We start from the raw sequence: 22792 nt of genomic DNA, 5'->3' as shown, positions 1-22792 counted from the left end.
GGGGAGGCATGTAGGATCTTAGCTTCCGGACTAGGGATTGAACCCTCCCCGCACTGCACCCCACCCCTGGCCCCCCTGCATTGAAAGGTGAAATCTTACCCACTGGACCTTCAGGGAAATCCGTGATTTAACTCAGCTCTGACACTCCCTCCCTGGAAGTAGCATCACATCCCACAGGTTAGGGGCTCAGTCCCCCCAGACTGTCCCCTCGCCCCCGCTTCCAGTGCCAGCCCCAAGTCCAGGCTGTCACCTGTGTTTCTGACCCACTGACTGTAGACCAGAGGTTCCAGCGTGCCCCTCCTTGGGTTTGATCAGTTTCCTGTAGAACTCAAAACATTTTACTCCCAGAAGGGACAGAGGGAATTGCTGCATGAGGCAAGGTGTGGGGAGGGGGCAGAGATTCCTCACCCTGTCTGAGCTCATACTCTCTCTCCCTGCGGCTACTCCCCAACTTGGAAGCTCTCTGAATGCCATCCTTTTGGGGTTTTATGGAAGACATCAGAATGGTTGATGAGATCGATCCCATTAGTTCTTCAACCTCCAGCCTCCATCCTCTTCCTAGAGGTCAAAGGATGGGACTAAAGATTACAGCCTCATTTTTAAAATTTTTATTTATTGACTGTACCACGTGGCTTGTAGGATCTTAGTTCCCTGACCAGGGATTGAACCCTTGCCCCCTGCATTGGAAACTTGGATTCCTAACTCCTGGACTACCAGGGAAGTCCTTGTCCTGTGACACTGGGGGGAAAGTGAGATGCTTTCCACCTGGCTCTCATCTTCCTGTCGCCTCCCCAAGTAATGCGATGATGCCTGGTTTGCCCTGTCCAGACCTGAGGGGCTTTGGCTGTTCTGTTTGTTTTTTAAATATTTTATGAAGTTTTAGCATACCACATTCTTAAAGATATACAGTAAATTCTTTTTTCTTATCATACATCTCTCCTAAATTTTTCTCCTTTCATTTTCCTTTTATATCTTTGATCTTTTTTTTTTTTTTTTTTTTGGCCAGAGCACTCGGTTTGTGAGATCTTAGTTCCCAGACAAGGGATCAAACCCACGTCCCCTGCAGGGGAAGCTCGGAGTCTTAACCACTGGACCACCAGGGAAGTCCCTGTCCTGTTTCACTGTGGGGAAATTGTGGTGTTAAATTTATTTTTGAAATATTTTATCAATTTTTAGCATCCCATAGTCAAAGACATATACTGAATGCTTTTTCCTTTATCACACATCTCTCCTGTCTTTTTCATCTTCTCTCTATACTCTTGACCTTCCCGTACCACTTGGCTTGTGGGATCTTAGTTCCCAGACCAGGGATCAAACCCAAGCCCCCTGCAGTGGAAGCTCAGAGTCTTAACTACTGGACCACCAGGGAAGTCCCCACTTCATGATTCTTAAGCAATGCCAGTCCCTCGAGGGCACCATCTCGAGGGGTGTGCCTGGGGGATGCCCGAGGTGGGGGGATTGGCTGCTGACACAGTGGGGACCCATGTGGGAGTCACGGAGAAGGGAATGCTGTCTTAGGCTCTGGCACTTAATGCTTTGCAGCAGGCCGCTCAGTAATTAAGTTTTAAGCCATTACTATGCACTGGGTGCCAGGGAGAGCAGAGACCGGAACTGAGTCGCTCGCAGTCCCCTCTTGCAGCTCAGTCCCCTCCCACAGCTCTGGCTTTAGGAGGGGACACAGAGCAGGTGATGTGTCCCCATGAGGATCACCTTGAAGGGCTGGGTGCTGGCGCTGCTGGAGCCCAGGTGGTCCAGGTGGGCCTCCCCGAGCAGCTTGACCTGAAGGAGACAGCAAACAAGTCCTGGGCAGAGGGCTGGACCTCCTCCTCCGAGAAAAACTGCAAGTGCATTCACAGACCCTACAGGATGCAGGAGGCTGGCCCCTCAGAGTTTGCAGCTCGACGGCTGGATGAGGGCTCTTCCTGCTGTATTCCAGGCCCGGCACCTGATCCCACATGCCTGGCCCTCCTGCCAGGGAAGCGCTGCAGGGCTGCGGTGGATGGGTGGCCGTTGGGGCTGTCAGAATGTTATGGCAGAGGCCAGGGACCCAAGGGACTGGCGGTCTTATCTGAGCATGAGGAAGGGAAGGTTTGAAAAGGCTGCAGCCGCTGTGGGGACAGAAGGATCACCTCTGTGGGAAGGACCGGGAATCAAGGCAGGCAGAGCCCTGGGAGCGGCCAGGGTGGCACAAATTTTCTCCAGCATCCAAGCATTTACAGAGCTGTGGAGCCGCAGGCTGAGCACTCTGCCAGTTCGTTCTTTTTATAAAAATTGTTTGGCCGCGTCACTCTGCATGTAGGACCTTAGTTCCCTGGACAGGGACTGAACCCATGTCCCGTGCATTGGAAGTGCTGTGTCTTAACTACTGGGCTGCCAGGGACATCCCTACCTGCATCATATCTTAACTATCCTCATGGGAAAACTGAGGCACAGAGGGGTAGCCTGGCCAGTGTGGACACCCCCATGCTTTCTCCCCATTCCCCCTAGACCCCACTGGGTCCAGAGCCTCCTCAGGGCATGGGGGAAGGTCTTCATTTCAGAGAGATGAGGTGGACACCATCTCTGCCCATCCCCTCTAGGAGGCCCCTCCTGGTATGTTGGGACTCTTGGCTGAGCTCCCCAAGCACCTGCTGTGACTTGCTTTTGCCAAGCCTATCTCCCCCATCAGACCAGGCTCCTGGCTCTGGGTTGGGCCTGTGTTGATAAGAAGTGCGTTGGGAAGACGGCAGGTGACCCCACCAGACCCTGTTCCTGTCCAGCCTCCTGGGTGTCCCACTTGCTGGCCGTGGGGGCACTGGGCCGCTTCCCGGAAGCTGAGGCGGGGGCCATGTTGCCCTTCCAGCAGCCATTTTGGTTGTGCAGGTAGTTGCAGAGCACCTCCCGTGTGCTCAGAGCCCTGTGTCCCGGGACACAGAGCAACACAGATTCTGATCCCTGCCCTGTAGGTGGACCTTCTCCCGGGGATCAGAGGAAATGCACAGGCTGACGAGGGTCCACCATGTTAGAAGGTGGCGGGTACTTGGAGGATCCTAAGGAAGGGAAAGGGGAAAGAAACTGAGGAGGTTTGTCATCTTACGTGGGAGTGGGAGAAGATGAACTCTTGAGCAGAAACCTAAAGGAGAGGAAGGGACCCATACGGGTGTCCGAAGGCAGAGCAAAGAGCCAGTGCAAAGGCTCTGAGGCAGGAATTCAAGGGCTTGGAGTGAGAAACCAAACAAGCCCATGTGGCTGGAGGGGCATGAGTTGAGATTAGAAGTTGGGGGAGGAACCTTAGTACGGCTCTGTGGTGTTGGTGAAGACTGGGTATTATTGGGGTGAGCTGGGAGCTTGGGAAGATTGCAAGGAGAGGTGGCTGGGGTCTGGCTTTAAGAGGGTCAGTACTCGGGCCGGGTGGGGAAGCATGATTGTAGGAGCTCTCTTACCTTGGTCTGATGCTGGAGTCTGGCACATGGTCCTCAAGTGATGAGAAACCCAGGGAGAGAAGGCAGGTGGTGAGGGATGGGCCTGGCTGACTCCTGGACCTTCCGCTTGGGCACAGAGGGTATGATTTCTGCTGTCCAGTGACCTTGTGGGGAAGATGTCATGGTTTTCCAGTACATCTCTTGCTCATCTTTGACTCGCACAAAGGGGCTGGCAGAAGGGAAGGCTGCCAGCACCTACTGGGTCCCCTAAACAGAACCCAGGGCAACCTGGCTCTGACAGGAGAGGAGGTCCAAAATTCAGGATGGTGTGCCCGGTGGCGTAGAGTCAGGAAAGGCTCCCTGGAAGAGGCAGCAGGCAGGCGGGCCCTAGAGGAGGAGGAAGTGAGCTGCAGCAGGCCTGGCAGGGCAGAGGTTTTGCAAGGGACAGCGCCTATGTCCTAGTCTCCAACCCTGTTCCCATCCTCCATCCCCCTGCACTCCTGAAAGAGGGAGGGGTATCTTGTGAATGCTGAGCCCTCGGCCTTGAGCTGGAAGAGAACTGAGGTTTGCTGTGGGGGTTGGAGGACCGTTCCATTTTTGGAGGTGGCTGCAGGAAGAGCAGCCGAGAGTAGCCGAGTATTTCCTCCGGTTCCCGTGGAGGGCTGTCCTTGGGAACTGGGTCAGCTGATGGGGGTGGGGTGGTTGCTGCCACACCCTCCAACCACTGTCCTCAGTGCCTGCTCCCCAGTGACCAGTGTCCATATTGATCTGAGCCCACAGAGTCCCCCGACCCCTGTAATGGAGGTTAGACAGGTGAAGAGTCTGCCTGTGGCCTCACGATGCCCACGTGACTTGAGAGCCACTGCCTGAAGACAGATTATCCAAGCTCCAAATCCCAGCTCCACTGGTAAAGTTGAGCCAGCCTTTTCACCCCCATCTGGCCTCAGTTTTCCCATCTGTGATATGGGCATCATGGAGATGCCTACCTGCTAAGCTGCTGATTTGTGAAGAGCAAATGGGACCACAGACGGGGCCTGGCCAGAGCAAGCAAGTGTTATTAGGTGACAGATGGAATGACAGACCTTGCGCTCCTGACCTTCTGCTGTGTTGTGCCTCTGGGCAGAGAGTCCCGATCTGCCTGGCCTTTCTCTATTGCGGGGCTGTTTCTCCATCCTTTGTTCTGATGCAGCTGTAGCTACGTCTGTGCTGAGATTTGTGTAGCCAGGTCTCCTCCTGGTGGACATGGAGGCTATTTCCAGTTTTTTTATGCTGAGAAGCAGTGCACATCTTTGAGCCTCTGTCATGAACTAGCTCTTTAGGCTGTTTACCAGCCAAACTTACTTGCTTCTTCGTAGCATCGCTTGCAGGAGCCATGATCTCTGGGCCTAGAAAGTTCCCCCGCTCCAACATTTACTATGAAATTCAGACACATGGAAAAGTCAGGAATTGTACAGTGAACACCCATCAACTCAGCACATGTGTCCTGTGATAAAAGTTTTTTTCCTTCCTGCTTTACTCACATCTCTGCTTTGGATTTCTCTATCTTGATGACAGGACCAGCGCTATCATTAGTCAGTTAAAAAATATATATATATATAGATATTGATTTTATTTATTTATTTGGCTGCATCAGGTCTTAGCTACAGCACGTGGGATCTTCATTTGGGGTGTGTGGGCTCAGTTGTCCCAAGGCATGTGGGATCTTGGTTCCCCAACCAGAGATTGTACCCAAGTTCTCTGCTCTGGAAGGCGGGTTCTTAACCACGGGACCACCAAGGAAACTCCTCTAGTTACTTCTTCATTTCCCTTCATCTCAGTGTCAATAATGGCTTTCAGTCACCTCGGGCTTAGAAGGCCTGAAGAGTCCAGAAAGCATTTCTTCTGAGAGGGTCGTCTCTAAGGGCCCCATGAACAGCCAGGAAAGAAGGCAGGACAGCGAGAAGGGCTTTGGTGAGGCCAGCTGTGGTGGGGGTGCCTTGGGGAAGGAGAATGGTGAGTCCCAGGGACACACGCCGGGGATCTCACTACCCTGGAGGGCGCTGGCGGCTTAGCATCCCACCAGGGCAGCGGCTTTAAACTGTGACCCACACGAGGGAGGTTCTGTGTCATCACCCAGGACTATCTCATGTATAACACCGGAGCAAAAGCTTCATCAGTCATCTATCCCTGCGTTCCAAGGGATGTAGGTTGATAAACAATAATGGCTGGTCACAACCAGCTGTTGGATGCTGGTTTTCGTGGGGCTTTTTATTTTTGTTTTACTTGTAATATGTCATGACTTAAACTATGTAGTTCTGCAAAATGCTTCATGAGAATGTGCATTCCACAGTCAGCATTTTTGCCACTTTTGTACCTTGCGGAGTACCCAAGGTCTGGAAGGGAGCGCCATCTGGAGGAGGGTCCCCCTCTAATATCTGTCAAGAGAATGAATCCATTGCTCCCGAGTTTCCTGGAGGGCCTGTGACTGAGTCTTCACTTTCTCTACTTGACAAAGCTCTTTTCCCAGGAGGCCATCTGGTTCTCTCCAGCCACCCACAGCAAGACTGCTTCTCTTTCTCACTTGGAGTATCTTTCTTCCCTTTTCAGAATATGCCGAGTTTTTGCACTGCAAGTCCAGAAAGTTTACAGACTTTGAGGAAGTCCGGCAGGAGATCGAAGTGGAGACTGACAGGGTCACGGGGACCAACAAAGGCATCTCCCCAGTGCCCATTAACCTGCGGATCTACTCGCCACACGGTAGGAAGCAAAGACCCCTCACCTGGGCCAGGGGAAAGCTGACAATGGGCCAGTCACGGGTCGGGGCGGCCTCACTCTCAACGAAGAATACGCTCCTTCTGGTTTTCCTCACAGATACACCCTCTTGATCCACATCTGATAGGAATGTGGTACGGAGAAGTTTACCTCGGCTCCAAGAAAGACAGCACGCCAGGGAGACTGTCGGGAGTGGTGGGGCCTGGGGCGAATTAATCGCAGCACATATATTCCTTTTAAGGGAGTAACCACAGCTTGGCTCCCTGGTAAATCTAGTCTACCCAGTGATGCCAGCCCAAGGCAGCCAGGTTTTCTGGTTCCTTAAGGGGAGGCAGAAAGCCAGATTTTTCTGCATAAGGTCCAGATTTTAAAGCTGCATCATGTAAATAGAACAGGCAACCTGTAGCCACACACAGCCTTTGACTCAGCAGCATGGACTGCTGACTTAAATGGCATTTGATGAATATTCCAGCCGACTCTTTTAACACCTCAGGATGGGTTCTTTGTGATTGATTTATTTATTTTTTTGTATATGAACTTTTATTTATCTTATTTTAAAATTTTTGGCCATACCCCACAGCATGTGGGACCTTAGTTCCCCAGCCAGGGATTGAACCCATGCCCCTGGAGGGGTGGAGTCTTACCCACTCCCAGGGAAGTCCCTGTGATGTCTTTTAATATATTTATTTTTAAATAAATGATCCCTGTACAGGATGCATATTCAAAAGTTGAAAAAAAAGGTATATCCAGCAAAAATCTACCCTACTTTCAAAATTACAGATGCATTTCATATTCTTCAAATGATACACAGTGCATATATAGGCAGTTATGAATATGTAGGTACATCACATATGTGTGTTTTGCTACTTTTACTCAAATCATAGCCTGATAGAAAAGTCACTGATGTGTCTCTTCTTGTATGAGTGCATCTCAGAATACATTTTTATTTTTTTGGCCTTACCACATAGTATGTGGGCATGTGGCATCTTAATCACCTACCAGGGATCGAACCCATACCCCCTGCATTGGGAGCACAGAATCTGAACCACTGAGCCACCAGGATAGTCCTTCAGAGTGTGTTTCTTACCAGAGAATCTTCTTTTTTGCTTTTAATAATTCCTTGATATTGACTGAATCGATGTGCTCCTGATGCATGTGCAAATTTATTTAACCTTTGAGAGCAATTCCATCTACACATGCAAGTATCCTGATTTAAAATTGTATCACTGAGAATAATTATAAATGGAGCATAACCTTTAAAGATTGTGAATCACTGTATTATATGCCTGAAACTCATACAGTATTGTACTTTAGCAATACTTCAATAAGAAAAAATATAGTGACTTCATTAAAATAAAAACAAACTGGGACTTGCCTAATGGTCCAGTGGCTAAGACTCCGAGCTCCCAGTGCAGCGGCCCTAGGTTCAATCCCTGGTCAGGGAACTAGATCCCACAGGCTGCAACTGAGACCCAACGCAGTCAAGTAAATATTTAAAAACAAAACAAAACTGTCTCACTGAAATAGAGTACAGAGAGAGTGTCCATAGGATGGGACCCTAGGAGGGAGTTATCAGGTCAAAAGGTGGGATCCAGTTGAAACACAGGAATAATCCTGAGGCCTGACGCCCAGCACGGGGTCAAGCAGGCCAGGTCTCTCCAGGGCTGTGTGTGCCTCCCCCGCTCCTGGCTCTTGACGGCCTCTCTCTCTGATTTCCCCTGTAGTGTTGAACCTGACCCTCATCGACCTCCCAGGCATCACCAAGGTGCCTGTGGGGGACCAGCCCCAGGATATCGAGTACCAGATCAAGGACATGATCTTGCAGTTCATTAGCCGGGAAAGCAGCCTCATCCTTGCCGTCACCCCTGCCAACATGGACCTGGCCAACTCGGATGCCCTCAAGCTGGCCAAGGAGGTCGATCCTCAAGGTACCTGCCAAGCCCCATGGCAGCAACTCCCCCTTTCCCACACTTTTCAGCATCTTGACTTGCCCCACATTCTCAACTCTGCATCACTGGCGATCTCTTTGACTCACAGTTTCCTCCAGAAAAGGCCTGGGACACCGCATTCCCCATGAAGGCCAGCTGTTCTAGAAGGGTGTCCACTGGGAGGCCAGTGTGTGGCAGGCAGCATTCCCCCTTGGCAAGTTGGTCCTTGCTTTGCCTGCACAGAGAGCTAGTGTGGGGAGGTGGGTGTAGGAAGAATGCAGGCCTCTTGGGGCACAGATGGGAGTCCCGATCCCACTTCGAGAAGTTATTTTTCCCCCGTGAGGCTTGGTCCCTCCTGTTGAAATAAGCACTGCAGTCCTGAGTTAGAGAGCTGCTGAGAGGACCGAGGGTCTCCACATCGGTGCTTAGGGGCCAGCAGGAAAGGTGAGAGGACACGTCAGTGGAGCCAGTGGGGCAGTAGGGGGTGGTGGAGACTCGGGCATCTCTGGGTCGTCTCTGGCTCTGGGCATTCATTCAGTAAATGGCAGTTAAGCCCTGGCTGTGTGCCGGGGTCTGTTCCGGCCTTGGGGACCCTGCAGGGGACAGTTGACAGGGAGCCCTGCCACCAGTGGGAGCGACAGATTCCAACAAGGAAATACGCGTGTGGGATGACATCAGGCAGCGGCAAGCACGGGGAGCAAACGGAACCCATTTGGAGAGGCTGGGGTGCCCAGGACACAGTGGGAAGGCCGGTGTGGCTGGAGCAGAGTGAGCTGACGGACAAGGTGGGGAGGCTGCTGGGAGCGGCTGGGCCAGGCTTTGGGCTTTGGGTCTTTGGGCTGCGGTGGGGAGTTGGGTGTATTCTGACAGTGGTGGGGGGTTAGCAGAGTCTCACACACACACAAGTACATTTTCCAAATTGTCTGCCGACTGCTTGAATCCCGCAGCATTCTGGAAGCAGTTAGGGACCCCCCCCAGGGAGGAGCTGGGGGAGATAGGCTCTGTGGCCTCACGGTCCCCAGTGCAGTCAGTGAAGGTGGCTCCTTTCTTGCCCTGGACCGCGAGCTCCTCGAAGCTCAGGGCTCTGCCAGCTCTGCCCCCAAGGTCATCAAGGTTCACTTTCTTGGGAGGGCACCCCATGCCCATAGCCCCCCAGGCCTTCCTGTCCCCCGAGTCCAGTACCAGGACATGGATGTGACTGTCCTGATCAGGACAGAGGCTGATCAGGCAGCGAGGAAGTAGGGGTGAAAATGGTTAAGCATTGTTTGTGAACTTGTTGCTGACCTTCTTCTGGAAAAAAAGTAGCTGTCTAACTTTGAAAGTATTCATGATGGTTACCCCTAAATGTCACCATTGTGAAACATCAGACTCGAGTTTGTTCTTCCACGTCAAAGTGTTAGTCACTCAGTCGTGTCCAACTCTTTGCCATCCCATGGACTGTAGCCTGCCAGGGTCCTCTGTCCATGGGATTCTCTAGGCAAGAATACTGGAGTGGGTTGCCATTCCCTTCTCCAGGGGATCTTCCCTACCCAGGAATCAAAGCTGGGTCTCCTGCATTGCAGGCGGATTCTTTACTGTCTGAATCCCTGGGGAAGCCTTATAAACTCACATGTTAAAAAATGGGATGAAAAAAAAAGGGATGACCTTCCTTTGTTTTCCTGTTGTATGACTGTGTTTGCCTATTACCATAGGGACACAGGTCAGTAGCCATCCATCGGGCAGCCTACTGCTTCCTTCCTTTTGTTCTTGAACATTTGGGTTTCTGATCTTTGACCTCCCCTCCCCCAGTCATATCCCTTTACCTTGGGCTGCGTCTCCCCTTCCCACCCCGCACAAGCTTTGTGGGTGTTTGCAGTGGTGGTTCCTTTGACCTCCAAAAAGGTGATGCCAGCTCATGATCTCATAGCAGAATGTGGACAGGTGGGCACATGAGGGCACCTGCTCAATGCCTACTTTAGCACCCCCCACCAGAGATCTCTCTGGGCTTCCCTCTGTCCCCTGCATGTGTGTCTCTCTCTCTCTCACACACACACGGCCAAGACAGAGGGGGCCCTGAGGCACCAGTGGGGGACAGTTGATTGGCAGGGTTCCCTCGATTCAGGGCAGTTTGGGACAGTTTGGGATGAGGAGGAATTCCATAGGATGGTGTCCACAGTGTCATTCTGGCCATTCAGATGAGAGGTAACCCTGGAAACAGTTGTCTCAGGTTGGCATGTTACATCGGAACTCTGCATGCCACTCAGAAAGTATAGCATGGAGATACTGACCCGGGGTTCATGTTTGGTAAGGTTGCCCCAGATTCTGCAGCAGCAAGACTGGTCGTACCCATGACTGACAATGGCCAGCGTTGATTGATTGAACACACGCCCTGTGCCAGGTTTATTGTCTGGACACGCCCCTGAGATTGGTGTGTTAGGACTGCCTTCATTTGACATGAGGGAAACTAGGGTCTTAGGCAGGTCACATGGTCTGGAGGTGGGGACCCAGCTGGACTCCAGGTGGCCCAGGTCGCCTGAGCTGCTTTCTCATGGTGCCCTCTGACCTCTGTGCTCTTTCAGGCCTGCGGACCATCGGCGTCATCACCAAACTCGACCTGATGGATGAAGGCACGGATGCCAGGGACGTCCTGGAGAACAAGCTACTCCCCTTGAGGAGAGGTGCAGGGGCAGGGGGTTGACCAGGATGCGTGGGCTTGAGCCACAGGAGAGCTGGGGCGCCTCTGCTTTGGGAAAATGACTCATTTTGGTTGTTATCTTTCCTGAAACCTCAGCAAATGCTCACAAATGCATTCACCATCCCACTTTCCCACTGCCCAGAAGAAACTGCTTCTCAGTCCCATTGTAGACCCTTCTTTTCGTCTGCCCAAGTGAACACACATATATTTTTCTTTTTTTTTTAAAGATACTATTTTTTGGCCGTGCTGGTCTTCACTGCTGCATGTGGGCTTTCTCTAATTGTAGCGACAAGTGGGGGTACTCTTCATTGCGGTGCACAGGCACTGGGGTGCACCGGCTTCAGTAGTTGTGTGACGTGGGCTTAGCTGCTCCATGGCCTGTGGGGTCTTCCTGGACCAGGGGGTCGAGCCCGAGTCACCTGCATTGGCAGGTGGATTCTTAACCACTGCACCACCAGGGAAGCCCTAGCTTTTTCTTCTGATGTGTGTACATTCTTTTTTCATTTATATGGTGAGCAGCTACTCATTTGGGGAACAAAAAGAAGTGTCCAGGAGAAGAAAACTGAAATCACCCATCATTCATCTTCTCCCCATAGTTACTACTCTGGCTCTCCTTCCTAAGAGTTCCTGAGGATTTGTAATTTTTCTTTTTTTAGATTTTTTTTTTTTTGGACAGGGACCATTTTTTAAGGCCTTACTGAATTTGTTACAATATTTCTTCTTCCTCTTCTATTTTTTTCTGTTTTGGAATTTTGGCCAGGAGGCATGTGGAACCTTAGCTCCCTGACCAGGGATCAAACCTACATTCCCTGTGTTGGAAGGCAGAATCTTAATCTTAACCACTGGACGTGGGGAAGTCCCTGTACCTTTTAATGTTCAGTACTTGCTGTCAAGCATTTTCTCACGTGGAGAGAAAAGTGTGAGGTGTTCCCCCAGACCAGCCTCGTTGCTCATCACACACAGCTAATCGTCACTATCCCAAATATCCTCTCCTGTTGTTCTTCCCTTCCTGGGGGATTATGAAGCAAATCCAGGCACCCTGTCATTTGACACATAAACACCTATGTTTCTGTTCCAGCGACTCCCCCTCCAGCCACTTGATCTGTGCGCCTTACTTGGGATCTGGCCAATTATAGTTCCTTGCAAACCAGCAATTAGATCTAGACAGAGGCTGATCAGTCTCTTGTTTAGTGGAGTTTCAGATTTTTAAAAAATTTTTATTTATTTATTCTGTTTTACTTAATTTTGGGCTATGCTGGGTCTTCCTTGCTGCACAGGCTTTTCTCTAGTTGAGGCGAGCGGGCCTACTCTCCAGCTGGGATGCTCGGCCTTCTCATTGCTCCTCAGTGGCTTCTCTTGTTACAGAGCACAGGCTGTAGGCGCGCAGGCTTCGGTAGTCATGGCCTAGTGGCCCCGAGGCATGTGGAATCCTCCCGGACCAGGGATCGAACCCGTGTCCCCTGCTTTGCAAGGTGGATTCTTAACCACTAGACCACCAGGGAGGTCCCTGGATCCTTCTTTTTTAAGTTAACAAAAGGAACCACAAAACAAGCCAGACACCATCTCTGCCCCTTGCTCTTTGCCCTTCACAGTAATCTGGGTTTGCACCTTGCTGCTACTGATCCTCCCTGTGACCATGTGGGCAAGGGGCCCCTCCTTGGCCTACCTCGCTTCCCTCATCTGTAAGGTGGACTTGATGATAGCTCCAGAGAGGATGAGAAACCATCAGGTCTGTACAAGACTTGGCAGGATAGTTGGCCAAGGATAGCTTGGAGGATAGCTGCGCCCCTCCTCTTCAAAGATACATCAGTCCTCGCTAAGAGAAGGGGGTACAGATATGTGTGTTTATCACTTCTGACCTTTCGCCACCTAGGCCCAGTTCACCTTTCCAACTTTCATTATATGGACAACAATACGCACATCTGCTGACTGAGCGCCTCCCACGTGTTGGCCACCAGGCTAAGTTTCCTGCTTCCCACAACACCCATTCGTGCACCCGTGCAGCGGGGTGCCTTGTGTCCACACTTGGGGCTCCTGGCTGTTTGAATCCCCCTTCCGTCATCCTCTTCCAACTCCTTTATGTCCAAATATTGTAGATCCTCTTTTCAAAGTGTTTTTTTATGCTAATGGTTTTTTGTGTTTAAAAAAAATTGCCGAATGGTACCTTAAACTGTCGTTTCGGAAGCTGGCTCCCAACCCCCTCCTGTATAAGCCCCACTTCTCTTACACTTAATTAATTCTGTTCAGACAGTTTTAAGACAAATACAGTAATTTTGAAAAAACACCCATTCAAGTACTTCCAGTTACGTTTTATGTGGAAATCTATGAATCCCTAGCGAGTTCATTTTGGTGGCCACCAGACGTTGTTTCTTTGCCAACCATTGTTGTTGTTCAGTCACTAAGTTGTGTTCGACTCTTTGTGACCCCATGGACTGTAGCACACCAGGCTCCCCTGTTCTCCACTGTTTCCCAGAGCTTGCTCAGATCACGTCCATTGAGTCGGTGATGCCATCCAGCCATCTCATCCTCTGCCACCCCGTTCTCCTGCCCTCAGTCTTTCCCAGCATCAGGGTCTTTTCCAGTGAGTCGGCTCCTTACATCAGGTGGCCAAAGTATTGGAGCTTGAGCTTGAGTTTGAGCATTAATGCTTCAGCATTAGTCCTTCTAATGAATATTCAGAGTTGATTTCCTTTAGGATGGACTGTTTGATCTCCTTGTGGATCTTAGTTCCCTGACCAGGAGTCGAACCTGTGCCCTCTACATTGGAAGCTCAGGGTCTTAACCACTGGACTGCCAGGAAAGTCCCCAGATATAATAGCTTTAGAATAGGTATTAATATCTGGCACGATTAGCTTTTCCCATTGGCCTTCTTTTTCACATACTGTTTTCTGTCTTTAAAGCTCAGATTTTGGATTTCATCTCCTCCTGAGCTGTTCTTTCTCCATTCCCTCTCACTAGGCTGAATGTAATCTCTCCTTCCTCCGAACACTTACGTGGCTCTGTGTTTGGATTCTCAGTGTTGCCTCTGAGTAACTCATGAGGCTTGTCACCTCATCTGTGAGTGACTTGGAGGGCAGGATCCATGTCTACACCTGCATATTGCCCAGCCCCATGGCTGGCCTGTAGTGGGCATCTGGGTTCCTAGGCTTGCCTGGCACTGCCATGACCTGACCCTCTCTCTCCACAGGCTACATTGGAGTGGTCAACCGCAGCCAGAAGGATATTGAGGGCAAGAAGGACATCCGCACAGCACTGGCGGCTGAGAGGAAGTTTTTCCTTTCCCACCCAGCCTACCGGCACATAGCTGACCGCATGGGCACCCCGCACCTGCAGAAGACTTTGAATCAGGTACGGTAAGGATTTTGTGCAGTTGCTTAGGCTGTGCACTGCAAAACAGCTGCATTCCACAGTGGTGCTGGCGTTAGTCTAGAGCAGCACTCATTTTAGCAAAGTTGAGTTCAGTGAACGTTTGAATCAGTGCCTGGAGAAGAGTCAGTGCTGGTATTATTACTACCATCACTACTATTGTTACCATTATTTTTTAAATTTTTTATTGAAGTATAGTTGATTTACAGTGTGTTGATTTCTTCTGTTCAGCAAAGCAGCTCAGTTATACATACATATATTCTTTTTTTTCTTAAGTAGCTTATTTATTTGATTTATTTTTGGCCGCACTGGGTCCCTGTTGCTGTGCGGACTTTTGTCTTACGGTGCTGAGCAGAGGTCTGCTGGCTGGTTTTAGTGCACGGGTTTCTCATTGCACTGGGTTCTCTTGTTGCGGACCACGGGCTCTAGGGCATTGAGCCCGTAGTTGTGGCTCACAGGCTCAGTTGCTCTGCGACATGTGGTATCTTCCCAGACTGAGGATTGAACCTCTGTCTCCTGCATTGGCAGGCAGATTCAGAAGGATACAGTGAAGCGTCGTGTGCTCCCTGCCTCTCACCCACCACTGTAAACACTGCCTGAGTTTCTCTCTGTCCATGAATGCAGAAAGGACTTCTGAGAAGCACATTTCTCCCTTTATCCATAGTCATGGATGCCCCCCATTTCCTTTTCTTTTTTTAAACTCAACAGTATCTCCTGGAGCTCTGTCCATATAGAAGCCTTCTTCACTTTTTTCATGGGCCTGTAGAAGCCCCTGGACACTTGGGCCCTCATCTGTTTCAGTTCAGTTCAGTCGCTCAGTCGTGTCCGACTCTTTGCGACCCCATGAATCGCGGCACGCCAGGCCTCCCTGTCCATCACCAACTCCCGGAGTTCACTCAAACTCACGTCCATCGAGTCAGTGATGCCATCCAGCCATCTCATCCTCTGTCATCCCCTTCTCCTCCTTTCCCCAATCCCTCCCAGCATCAGAGTCTTTTCCAATGAGTCAGCTCTTCGCATGAGGTGGCCAAAATACTGGAGTTTCAGCTTTAGCATCATTCCTTCCAAAGAACACCCAGGACTGATCTCCTTTAGAATGGACTGGTTGGATCTCCTTGAGTCCAAGGGACTCTCAAGAGTCTTCTCCAACACCACAGTTCAAAAGCATCAATTCTTCAGCGCTCAGCCTTCTTCACAGTCCAACTCTCCAGGCTCTTTTTGGAGAGCCACGTGGCTGGTTTCTGAGACTTCCAGTCAATAAAGGGCTAATGTTTACACTTGATCTTAGCCAAAAGGTGAGAAGCTATTGGGCTGCTGTTTAATAGCATTGTTTTGCATGTGTGCCAGGTTCTCCGAGAGTAAAATCCGCGATGTGGGGTTTTGTAGCTGCGGTGTAGCAGGCAGTGTGGTCCTCTGTGGCCTTGGGATTATGAGTTCTCTCTCCTCGGTGCTATACGGTAGCACCTTGGGACACAGGGTAACAATTTAAAAGTTCTTCCTGCCTGCAGTGGGACACAGTGCCAGTTGGGGAGCTGGGCCCTGTCCTGGGGAAAAGGCATATTTCTTTTTTTTATTTTTTGGCCATGCCACATGGCATGTGGGATCTTAGTTACCTGAACAAGGATTGAACCTGTGCCCTTGCAGTGGAAGCACAGAATCTTAACCTCTGGACCACCAGGAAAGTGCCAGGGGAAGGCATATTTTTGATTTGGGGCACTGACTCAGGACAAATCCCCAGATAAAGGCTAGGAACACTTCAAGTGTTAGGAAGCGATGTGGGCTGGCAGAGGGCGGAAAGGCAGAGCATACCTCTCAGGAGAACGAACAGGAAAGTGAGTGTCCGGTGGGAGGGGCCCTGCAGGAAAGGAAGCGGGGGTCTGCCTGGGCAGAGGGGTGGGGGGAGGGGAAGGGAAGTAAAACTGCCCGCAGGTGCCTGGGGCTTCCTCTGAGAGCCCAGCTGGCCTCCTGGGAGCCTGGGCCCACATCCTGGTGCTTCCCAGAACGGGGTCCCCCCCCCACCCCTCTATCGCCCCATGAGCTAAACAGGGTCATGCCCCAGAAAGGCGACAGGGACCAGAGTGGACTGCCGCCCTCGGGGACCTGCAGCTCCCCAGGAAGGGGCCCCGGGTCACAGAGGGTTTCGGGGTGACCATCAGATTCAAGCCACAGTGCGTGAATCTCCTTCACACCTTTTTCCTACCTTGATAGATAGTTTGTCATTTCTTTTGCATTTCCGTTTGGGTGGTTTGAGTTGATTTTATGGCTTTTATTTATTTTTTTCATTCCTTCTCTCTTTCTCTTTTTAAAGAGTATTTTTAAAACAACAGTCCGGATACAGTGAATGTTCCATTTCCTCCCATGCCGCGACAGACCCCCCCACTACCACCCCCAGGCAGCCCGTGTCGCCACTTCCTGGGCTTCTTTCTCAAGACTATAAACACTGGAGGGGCCGATGTGCCTGGACTGCCGGCCTTCCTCCTGCCTGCTCATCCCGCGTGCCCCGCCTCCTCTCTTTCCCTGTTCTATGCTTTCCATCTTCCTTGTTGCCACCTGAACCGTTAACATATTTACCCGCTGCTCTGTATCTGACTTGTTTCTGTTTTGGCCATGCCATGTGGCATGCCGGATTTTGGTTCCCTGATCAGGGATGGAACCCATGCCCATTGCAGTGGAAGCGAGGAGTTCTAACCACTGGACCATCAGAGAAGTCTCTATCTAGGTTTTTCTTGAACAGCTCATCTCAAGGCTCACTACCTAATCTTTTCTGCGCCGCTGCCTCCTTTTAAAGTTTGTGAATAATGAACAAGTCCCCATGGTTAAAAACCAAACAATAGAGGGGGGTCTGCCAGAATGGTCCTCATGACCCTCATGAACCATCCTGCACTCTGTGCAGATGAAAATGTGTTCTCAATTCTCCCCATCTTCTCAGAAGGGATCACATCCTACATGTGTCCTGTGCCTTTTCCGGTGAACTGTTTCTGTCATGGTTTGTAGGGCCCATTCCTGTGGCCTGTCCATACACCATGGCCTGTCTGTCAGTCCTCCCGTGCCTGGGTCCTGCAGTGGCTTCGTAGCCTTTACAACTTTATTCATTTATTTATTTGGCTGCATCAGGTCTTAATTGTGGCACACAGGCTTTGTTGCCCCACAACCTGTGGAATCTTAGTTCCCTGACCAGGGATCAAACCCCAGACCCCTGCAGTGGAAGGTAGATTTTTAACCACTGGACCACCACCAGGGAAGTCACTCCTAGACTTTGTTTTGTTCTCCAGTGAGCGACACTGGCTGTTCACGGCCAGCACTTGGGTCCTCCTCTCTTGATCCGTGGTGTGCACGGCTCAGTTGATCCGCCCTCTCCCAGGTCCCCATGGGCTGTCTGCAGCCTTGCGCTGCTGTGGACCAGGCTGTGTCACCTTTCCGTGCTGCTTGGGGTTTCCATTGGTCCCTTGAGGCTGGGGATGGAGCAGGTCTGCCCCTTCTCAGCATCCTGCCTATGCTGACCTCTGACCTCTCTCCCACAGCAACTGACCAACCACATCCGGGAATCATTGCCGGCCCTGCGCAGCAAGCTGCAGAGCCAGCTGCTGTCCCTGGAGAAGGAGGTGGAGGAGTACAAGAACTTCCGGCCCGATGACCCCACACGCAAGACCAAAGCTCTGCTGCAGTACGTGCCGCTCCCTCTGCCTGGCACTCCCTCAGGAGGCTCAAGGGCCTCCTCCCAGCCACAGGCTCCCCACCCATCCATCTGTTCAGCAAACCCTTCACCAGAGCCTCCTGTGTGCTGGGCCCTGTCCTGTGCACCAGGGTTGCTCCAGTGTGTGGGGCAGACACCCCATGTGCTCAGAAAGGGGAGGGGAGAGGGATGAGACAAGTAAATAAGAACATGTGAATAATCTATGAAATGGCAAAATGTCAAAGTGGGGAAGGGGCTGGAGAGTGCCAGGGTAGGCCTGGGATGCTGTTTAAAATCAAGTGGTCAGTGAAGAGTCAGGCAGAGACCTGAAGAGGTGAGGAAGGGGCTCTGCAGTCCTGGGGGTGGGGGCCTGGCCAGTGCAAAGGCCCTGAGGCAGGATTGCATCTAGTGTGTTGGAGAAGGCCCACGTGGGTGGGGCGGAGTGAGTGAGGGGAGAGTAGGAAGAAATGAGGCGCAGGAGGGGACAGGGTAGGGCCTGCAGGGCCTCATAGACCACGGGACTTAGTTTTTGCTCTGAGTAAGGTGGGAGCCATGGAGTGTTCTGAGCCCTGGTAGGACCTGGCCTGACTCAGGTGTTGATGGGCGCCCCCTGGAGGCTTCAGGGAGAACACGCATGGGGGAGGGCTCTGTGCCTTGTGCCAGCTACTCCTGCTTCAGTTCAGTTCACTTCAGTTGCTCAGTCGTGTCCGACTCTTTGCAGCCCCATGGACTGCAGCACGCCAGGCCTCTCTGTCCATCACCAACTCCCGTAGTTTACTCAAACTCATGTCCATTGAGTTGGTGATGCCATCCAACCATCTCATCCTCTGTCATCCCCTTCTACTCCTGCCTTCAATCTTTCCCAGCATCAGGGTCTTTTCAAATGAGTCAGCTCCTCGCATCAGGTGGCCAAAGTATTGGAGTTTCAGCTTCAATATCAGGCCTTCCAATGAACACTCAGGACTGATCTCCTTTAGGATGGACTGGTTGGCTCTCCTTGCAGTCCAAGGGACTCTCAAGAGTCTTCTCCAACACCACAGTTCCAAGAGCATCAGTTCTTCGGCACTCAGCTTTCTTTATAATCCAACTCTCACATCCATACATGACCACTGGAAAAACCATAGACTTGACTAGACAGACCTTTGTTGGCAAAGTAATGTCTCTGCTTTTTAATATGCTGTCTAGGCTAGTCATAACTTTTCTTCCAAGGAGTAAGCGTCTTTTAATTTCATGGCTGCAGTCACCATCTGCAGTGATTTTGGAGCCCCCCAAAATAAAGTCACCCACTGTTTTCACTGTTTCCCCATCTATTTGCCATGAAGTGATGGGACGGGATGACATGATCTTAGTTTTCTGAATGTTGAGCTTTAAGCCAGCTTTTTCACTGTCCAGTTTCACTTTCATCAAGAAGCTCTTTAGCTCCTCTTCACTTTCTGCCATAAGGGTGGTGCCATCTGCATATCTGAGGTTACTGATATTTCTCCTGGCAATCTTGATTCCAGCTTGTGTTTCATCCAGCCCAGCATTTCCTATGATGTATTCTGCACATAAGTTAAATAAGCAGGGTGACAATATACAGCCTTAACGTATTCCTAGGACAGTGCAGAGGACTGGGGGAAAACAGTTAGAAATGCTAAAGACAACCATAACACTAATAAATATCTTAGTTCTTTACCACTCACTTCATCACAGCCCTAATCAGCAATACTCTAGAGACACTTTTTAAGGGCTGGGCTGCATTCTAAGGGGCCAGGCATGGTTTTACCACATTTCATGAATTACATGTGCACTAAAAGACCTTCACTTCTCTGAAAGCAAATTTCAGGTGGATTACTATTCATTGGCAGCATGTTTCTTTTTTTGTGGGGTGTCCAGCTAATAGTGCGTTTTGAGATTGATGCCTTTTCTGAGTTGATGAAATCTTGAATATCTTTACAGTGACCCTATATGGAGGTACTGTTAGAATCAGCCCACTTTGGAGATGGAGATACTGAGGCTTAGAGGGCAAACCCACCTGTCCAAGGCCTGATAGCCTATCAGTGGTGGAGTCTGCGACTCCAGACTGGGAGATGGTAGGAACTAGAGGAAGCCACCCAAACGGTGTGGAGGTGCTCCATTTATATATCACAGTTCTGCTGGATTAGGCCAAACCTCAGGGCAGAGGTTGCTGAACTGTGATTCCCCCTCCCCCACACCTCACCCTTTTTGCAAAAGGGAGTGATAACTGCCCCTCGCGTCCCCAGTTCAATGAATGAATGATCATAGTAGGCCTATGGAGGGGGCCTGGCATGTAGCCAGTGCTTGCCCTCGACAGAGCCTGGATTTTGTCTTGTTTTTTTGACCCACACATAGATTTTGTTCCCGAAAAAATAAAAGGAGGAAAGTAAGCCATGGCTTGACTTGGGACATAGTTCAGAGCCGTGTCAGTGCCTCTGCTTTGACGTTCAGGTTTTCTCTTTCCTCACAGGATGGTCCAGCAGTTTGGGGTGGACTTTGAGAAGAGGATTGAGGGCTCTGGAGACCAGGTGGACACACTGGAGCTCTCTGGGGGCGCCCGGATCAATCGCATCTTCCACGAGCGATTTCCCTTCGAGCTGGTGAAGGTAGCGCTGTGCGGGCCGGGCCCTCTGCTCAACCTTCACCCACCCGCTCAGTTGACCTTGAACCTGGCTTCTTCCCAGGCACAAGGTCTTGAGCTCCCACCTGTAGACCCCGCAGGCCTCCTCCTGTGAGCTTAGTGATTTCCAGCAGAGTCATATGAAAAGCTCCAACATTTTCCTCTGAATACATGCTCTTTGCAAAATACATAGAACGTACAGGTAAATTCACCTGGTAAATCCTGGGCACCAGAACTTAACAGTTGTTATAAATAACATCCTTCATATGAAATCATACACACCCACTGAGATGGGTGTCTTTGCAGAGACAGATCTGCAAAGATATTCACAAAATGTCAGCTCTGGGTGCTGGAATTAAGAGATTTTTCTTTTTGTTTTAATTGCTGGAAGTTGTACAGGTTTTACAGTGAGCACATACCGTCTTTGTAAAAACCAGTCACATTCTTTTCAGAAGAAGAACAAAAGCTGAAAGGAGAAAAGAACAAATTATGCTTCTTTATATGCTTTTTTCATATAATTGCCATCATTCCAAATTAGTGTATACATTTCATGCACCGTCAATGGCAAAACACTATCTTCTTTTGTTAACTAGTCTCCCATTGAGGGGCATTGCACGTTTTCTTAGCACTTACAGATTATTTTGGGAATGTAGCTAATTCTTGATTCATTGCTCAAGATAAATTCCCAGTGCACTTAAAACTACTTGGTGGTAGTAGAAGCATGTTTTTAAACATTTTTAATTTGTCCTGCCACATAGCCCAGAAGAGTGTGTGTATAAGTCGATTTTTCTTCCAACAGAGCGTTAGTTTCAGAGCATCATTGCTGAAACTGCGTTTTAACGTTTTTAAACACTTTTGACCAATCAGATACCCACCATGTGACTACAGATGGTACACAGGAGGTGACATTCCCCAGATACAGGCCTGAACTGGGGGGTCCCCCAGGAACCTCCTTGCATGTGTTTGGTATGTCTTTTCTCAGATGGAGTTCGATGAGAAAGACTTAAGACGGGAGATCAGCTACGCCATTAAAAATATCCACGGAGTCAGGCAAGTTCCACGGGGAGAGGCGCCATGTTCCCTCCATCTCCATGGTGCCACCCTAGAGCCAGTCAGTCCCCCTGAACCTCTGGGTACCCCAAATGTGAGGACTGAAGCAGGGCGGGTACAGTAGCTGTAAGTCTCTCCCTCTGGGTCTCCAAGGGTACTCGAGGTGGATGTGCTTAGTTCTGTTTATCTTTTGAAGGCCCTGGGGCTGTCTGCTGCCCAGTGTTCAGCATTGGTTCAAGGGCCCAGTCACCAGCCAAGGCAGAAAGCTCAGTGCACATTTGCCCAGGGGCGGGGGGGCAGTGTGGACAGAGTCAGAGCTGTGGCACTGGGTCACAGGAGCCCGGCATTTCTTTGTCCCTGTCACGGGGCCCTGTGACCCTCCTGGGTCCCCACCATTTTGCAGCAAAAGTCACAGCTCCCTCAGTCCAGTCCTGCATGGCCATGGGGTCCTCAGATCGCCCTGGGTGGGGGGTTCCAGGTAGTGGACGCAGGCATCCGACCCCCTGACCTGCCACGACCTTGGCTGTCCCGGGAGCCTGGCCCGTGCCTGTGACATTGCTGACCATGCTTTGTTTCTCTCCGACTTATCTCCCCTGCCCCCGGGTTCGGATGCTTTTAGGACCGGGCTCTTCACCCCGGACTTGGCATTCGAGGCCATTGTGAAAAAGCAGGTCGTCAAGCTGAAAGAGCCCTGTCTGAAATGTGTCGACCTGGTTATCCAGGAGCTAATCAGTACAGTTAGGCAGTGTACCAGTAAGGTATTGGACCCTTGGCAGGGTGACTCCTGGCCTTGTGGAAACGGGGCTATGGGTGCTTGGTATCAGGCTCCCAGTGCTGCTCAGCCTTCGCCCCTCTGGTCTCCCCCACCCCCCACCCCCTTACCAGATTGCCTCAGTTTCCAAGAATGTGGCCTCTTCCCAGAGGCTGGGGCGGGAGTGTTTTGGCCTGGGTGCAGCTCGGGGGGGCCAGGCCTCCAGTCTCCACAGACTGGTGGGCAGGGCTCCCTGGGACCCTGATACCAAGCTTAGCATGTGTCTGATGGGGGTTCTGTTGGGCTGTCGCTTTGCTGTCTTCTGGGGAGCAGAGAGGGGCCTTGAGTCACCTGCTGGAGGCCAGGCTCCCTGAACCTCCCTGCCCCTCACTCCTTCTTGACAAGTGCCTGGTGCCCTCAGGCTTTCCTGGAGCCAGCCGAGAAAGGCCCGAACACCACCCACATAACGAGTGCCCAGGCTTGGGCTTGGTCCCTGATGGCTTCTGCCAGCTTGCCCACCTCTCCGCAGGAGCGGGGCTGTTCCCCTTGGCCTCCAGTCCTCAGATCCCCTAAGTCACCCA

The 22792-nt window shown here is 51.0% G+C and overlaps 1 protein-coding gene across 12 annotated transcripts in view; it reads left to right on the top strand.

The window, feature by feature from the left end:
- DNM2 (dynamin 2) overlaps positions 1-22792 on the top strand; it is an 87730-nt gene that overhangs the window by 36872 nt on the left and 28066 nt on the right. For 8 of the 12 annotated variants that reach the window (XM_040240698.1, XM_040240693.1, XM_040240687.1 and 5 more), the window contains exons 3-10: positions 5988-6137; positions 7877-8080; positions 10639-10737; positions 13942-14102; positions 17642-17784; positions 20261-20396; positions 21393-21460; positions 22080-22218. In XM_040240698.1, coding sequence (XP_040096632.1) covers positions 5988-6137; positions 7877-8080; positions 10639-10737; positions 13942-14102; positions 17642-17784; positions 20261-20396; positions 21393-21460; positions 22080-22218 — 1100 coding nt within the window. The remainder of the gene's footprint in view (positions 1-5987; positions 6138-7876; positions 8081-10638; positions 10738-13941; positions 14103-17641; positions 17785-20260; positions 20397-21392; positions 21461-22079; positions 22219-22792) is intronic. The other 4 variants (XM_040240697.1, XM_040240692.1, XM_040240688.1 and 1 more) reach the window with 1 other exon arrangement.

This window comes from Oryx dammah, unplaced genomic scaffold (assembly GCF_014754425.2).
Source record: "Oryx dammah isolate SB20612 unplaced genomic scaffold, SCBI_Odam_1.1 HiC_scaffold_5, whole genome shotgun sequence".
NCBI classification, from domain to species: Eukaryota; Metazoa; Chordata; class Mammalia; order Artiodactyla; family Bovidae; genus Oryx; species Oryx dammah.
The sequence above is the reverse complement of the archived record's forward strand: the minus strand, read 5'-3'. Positions and strand labels throughout refer to the sequence as shown.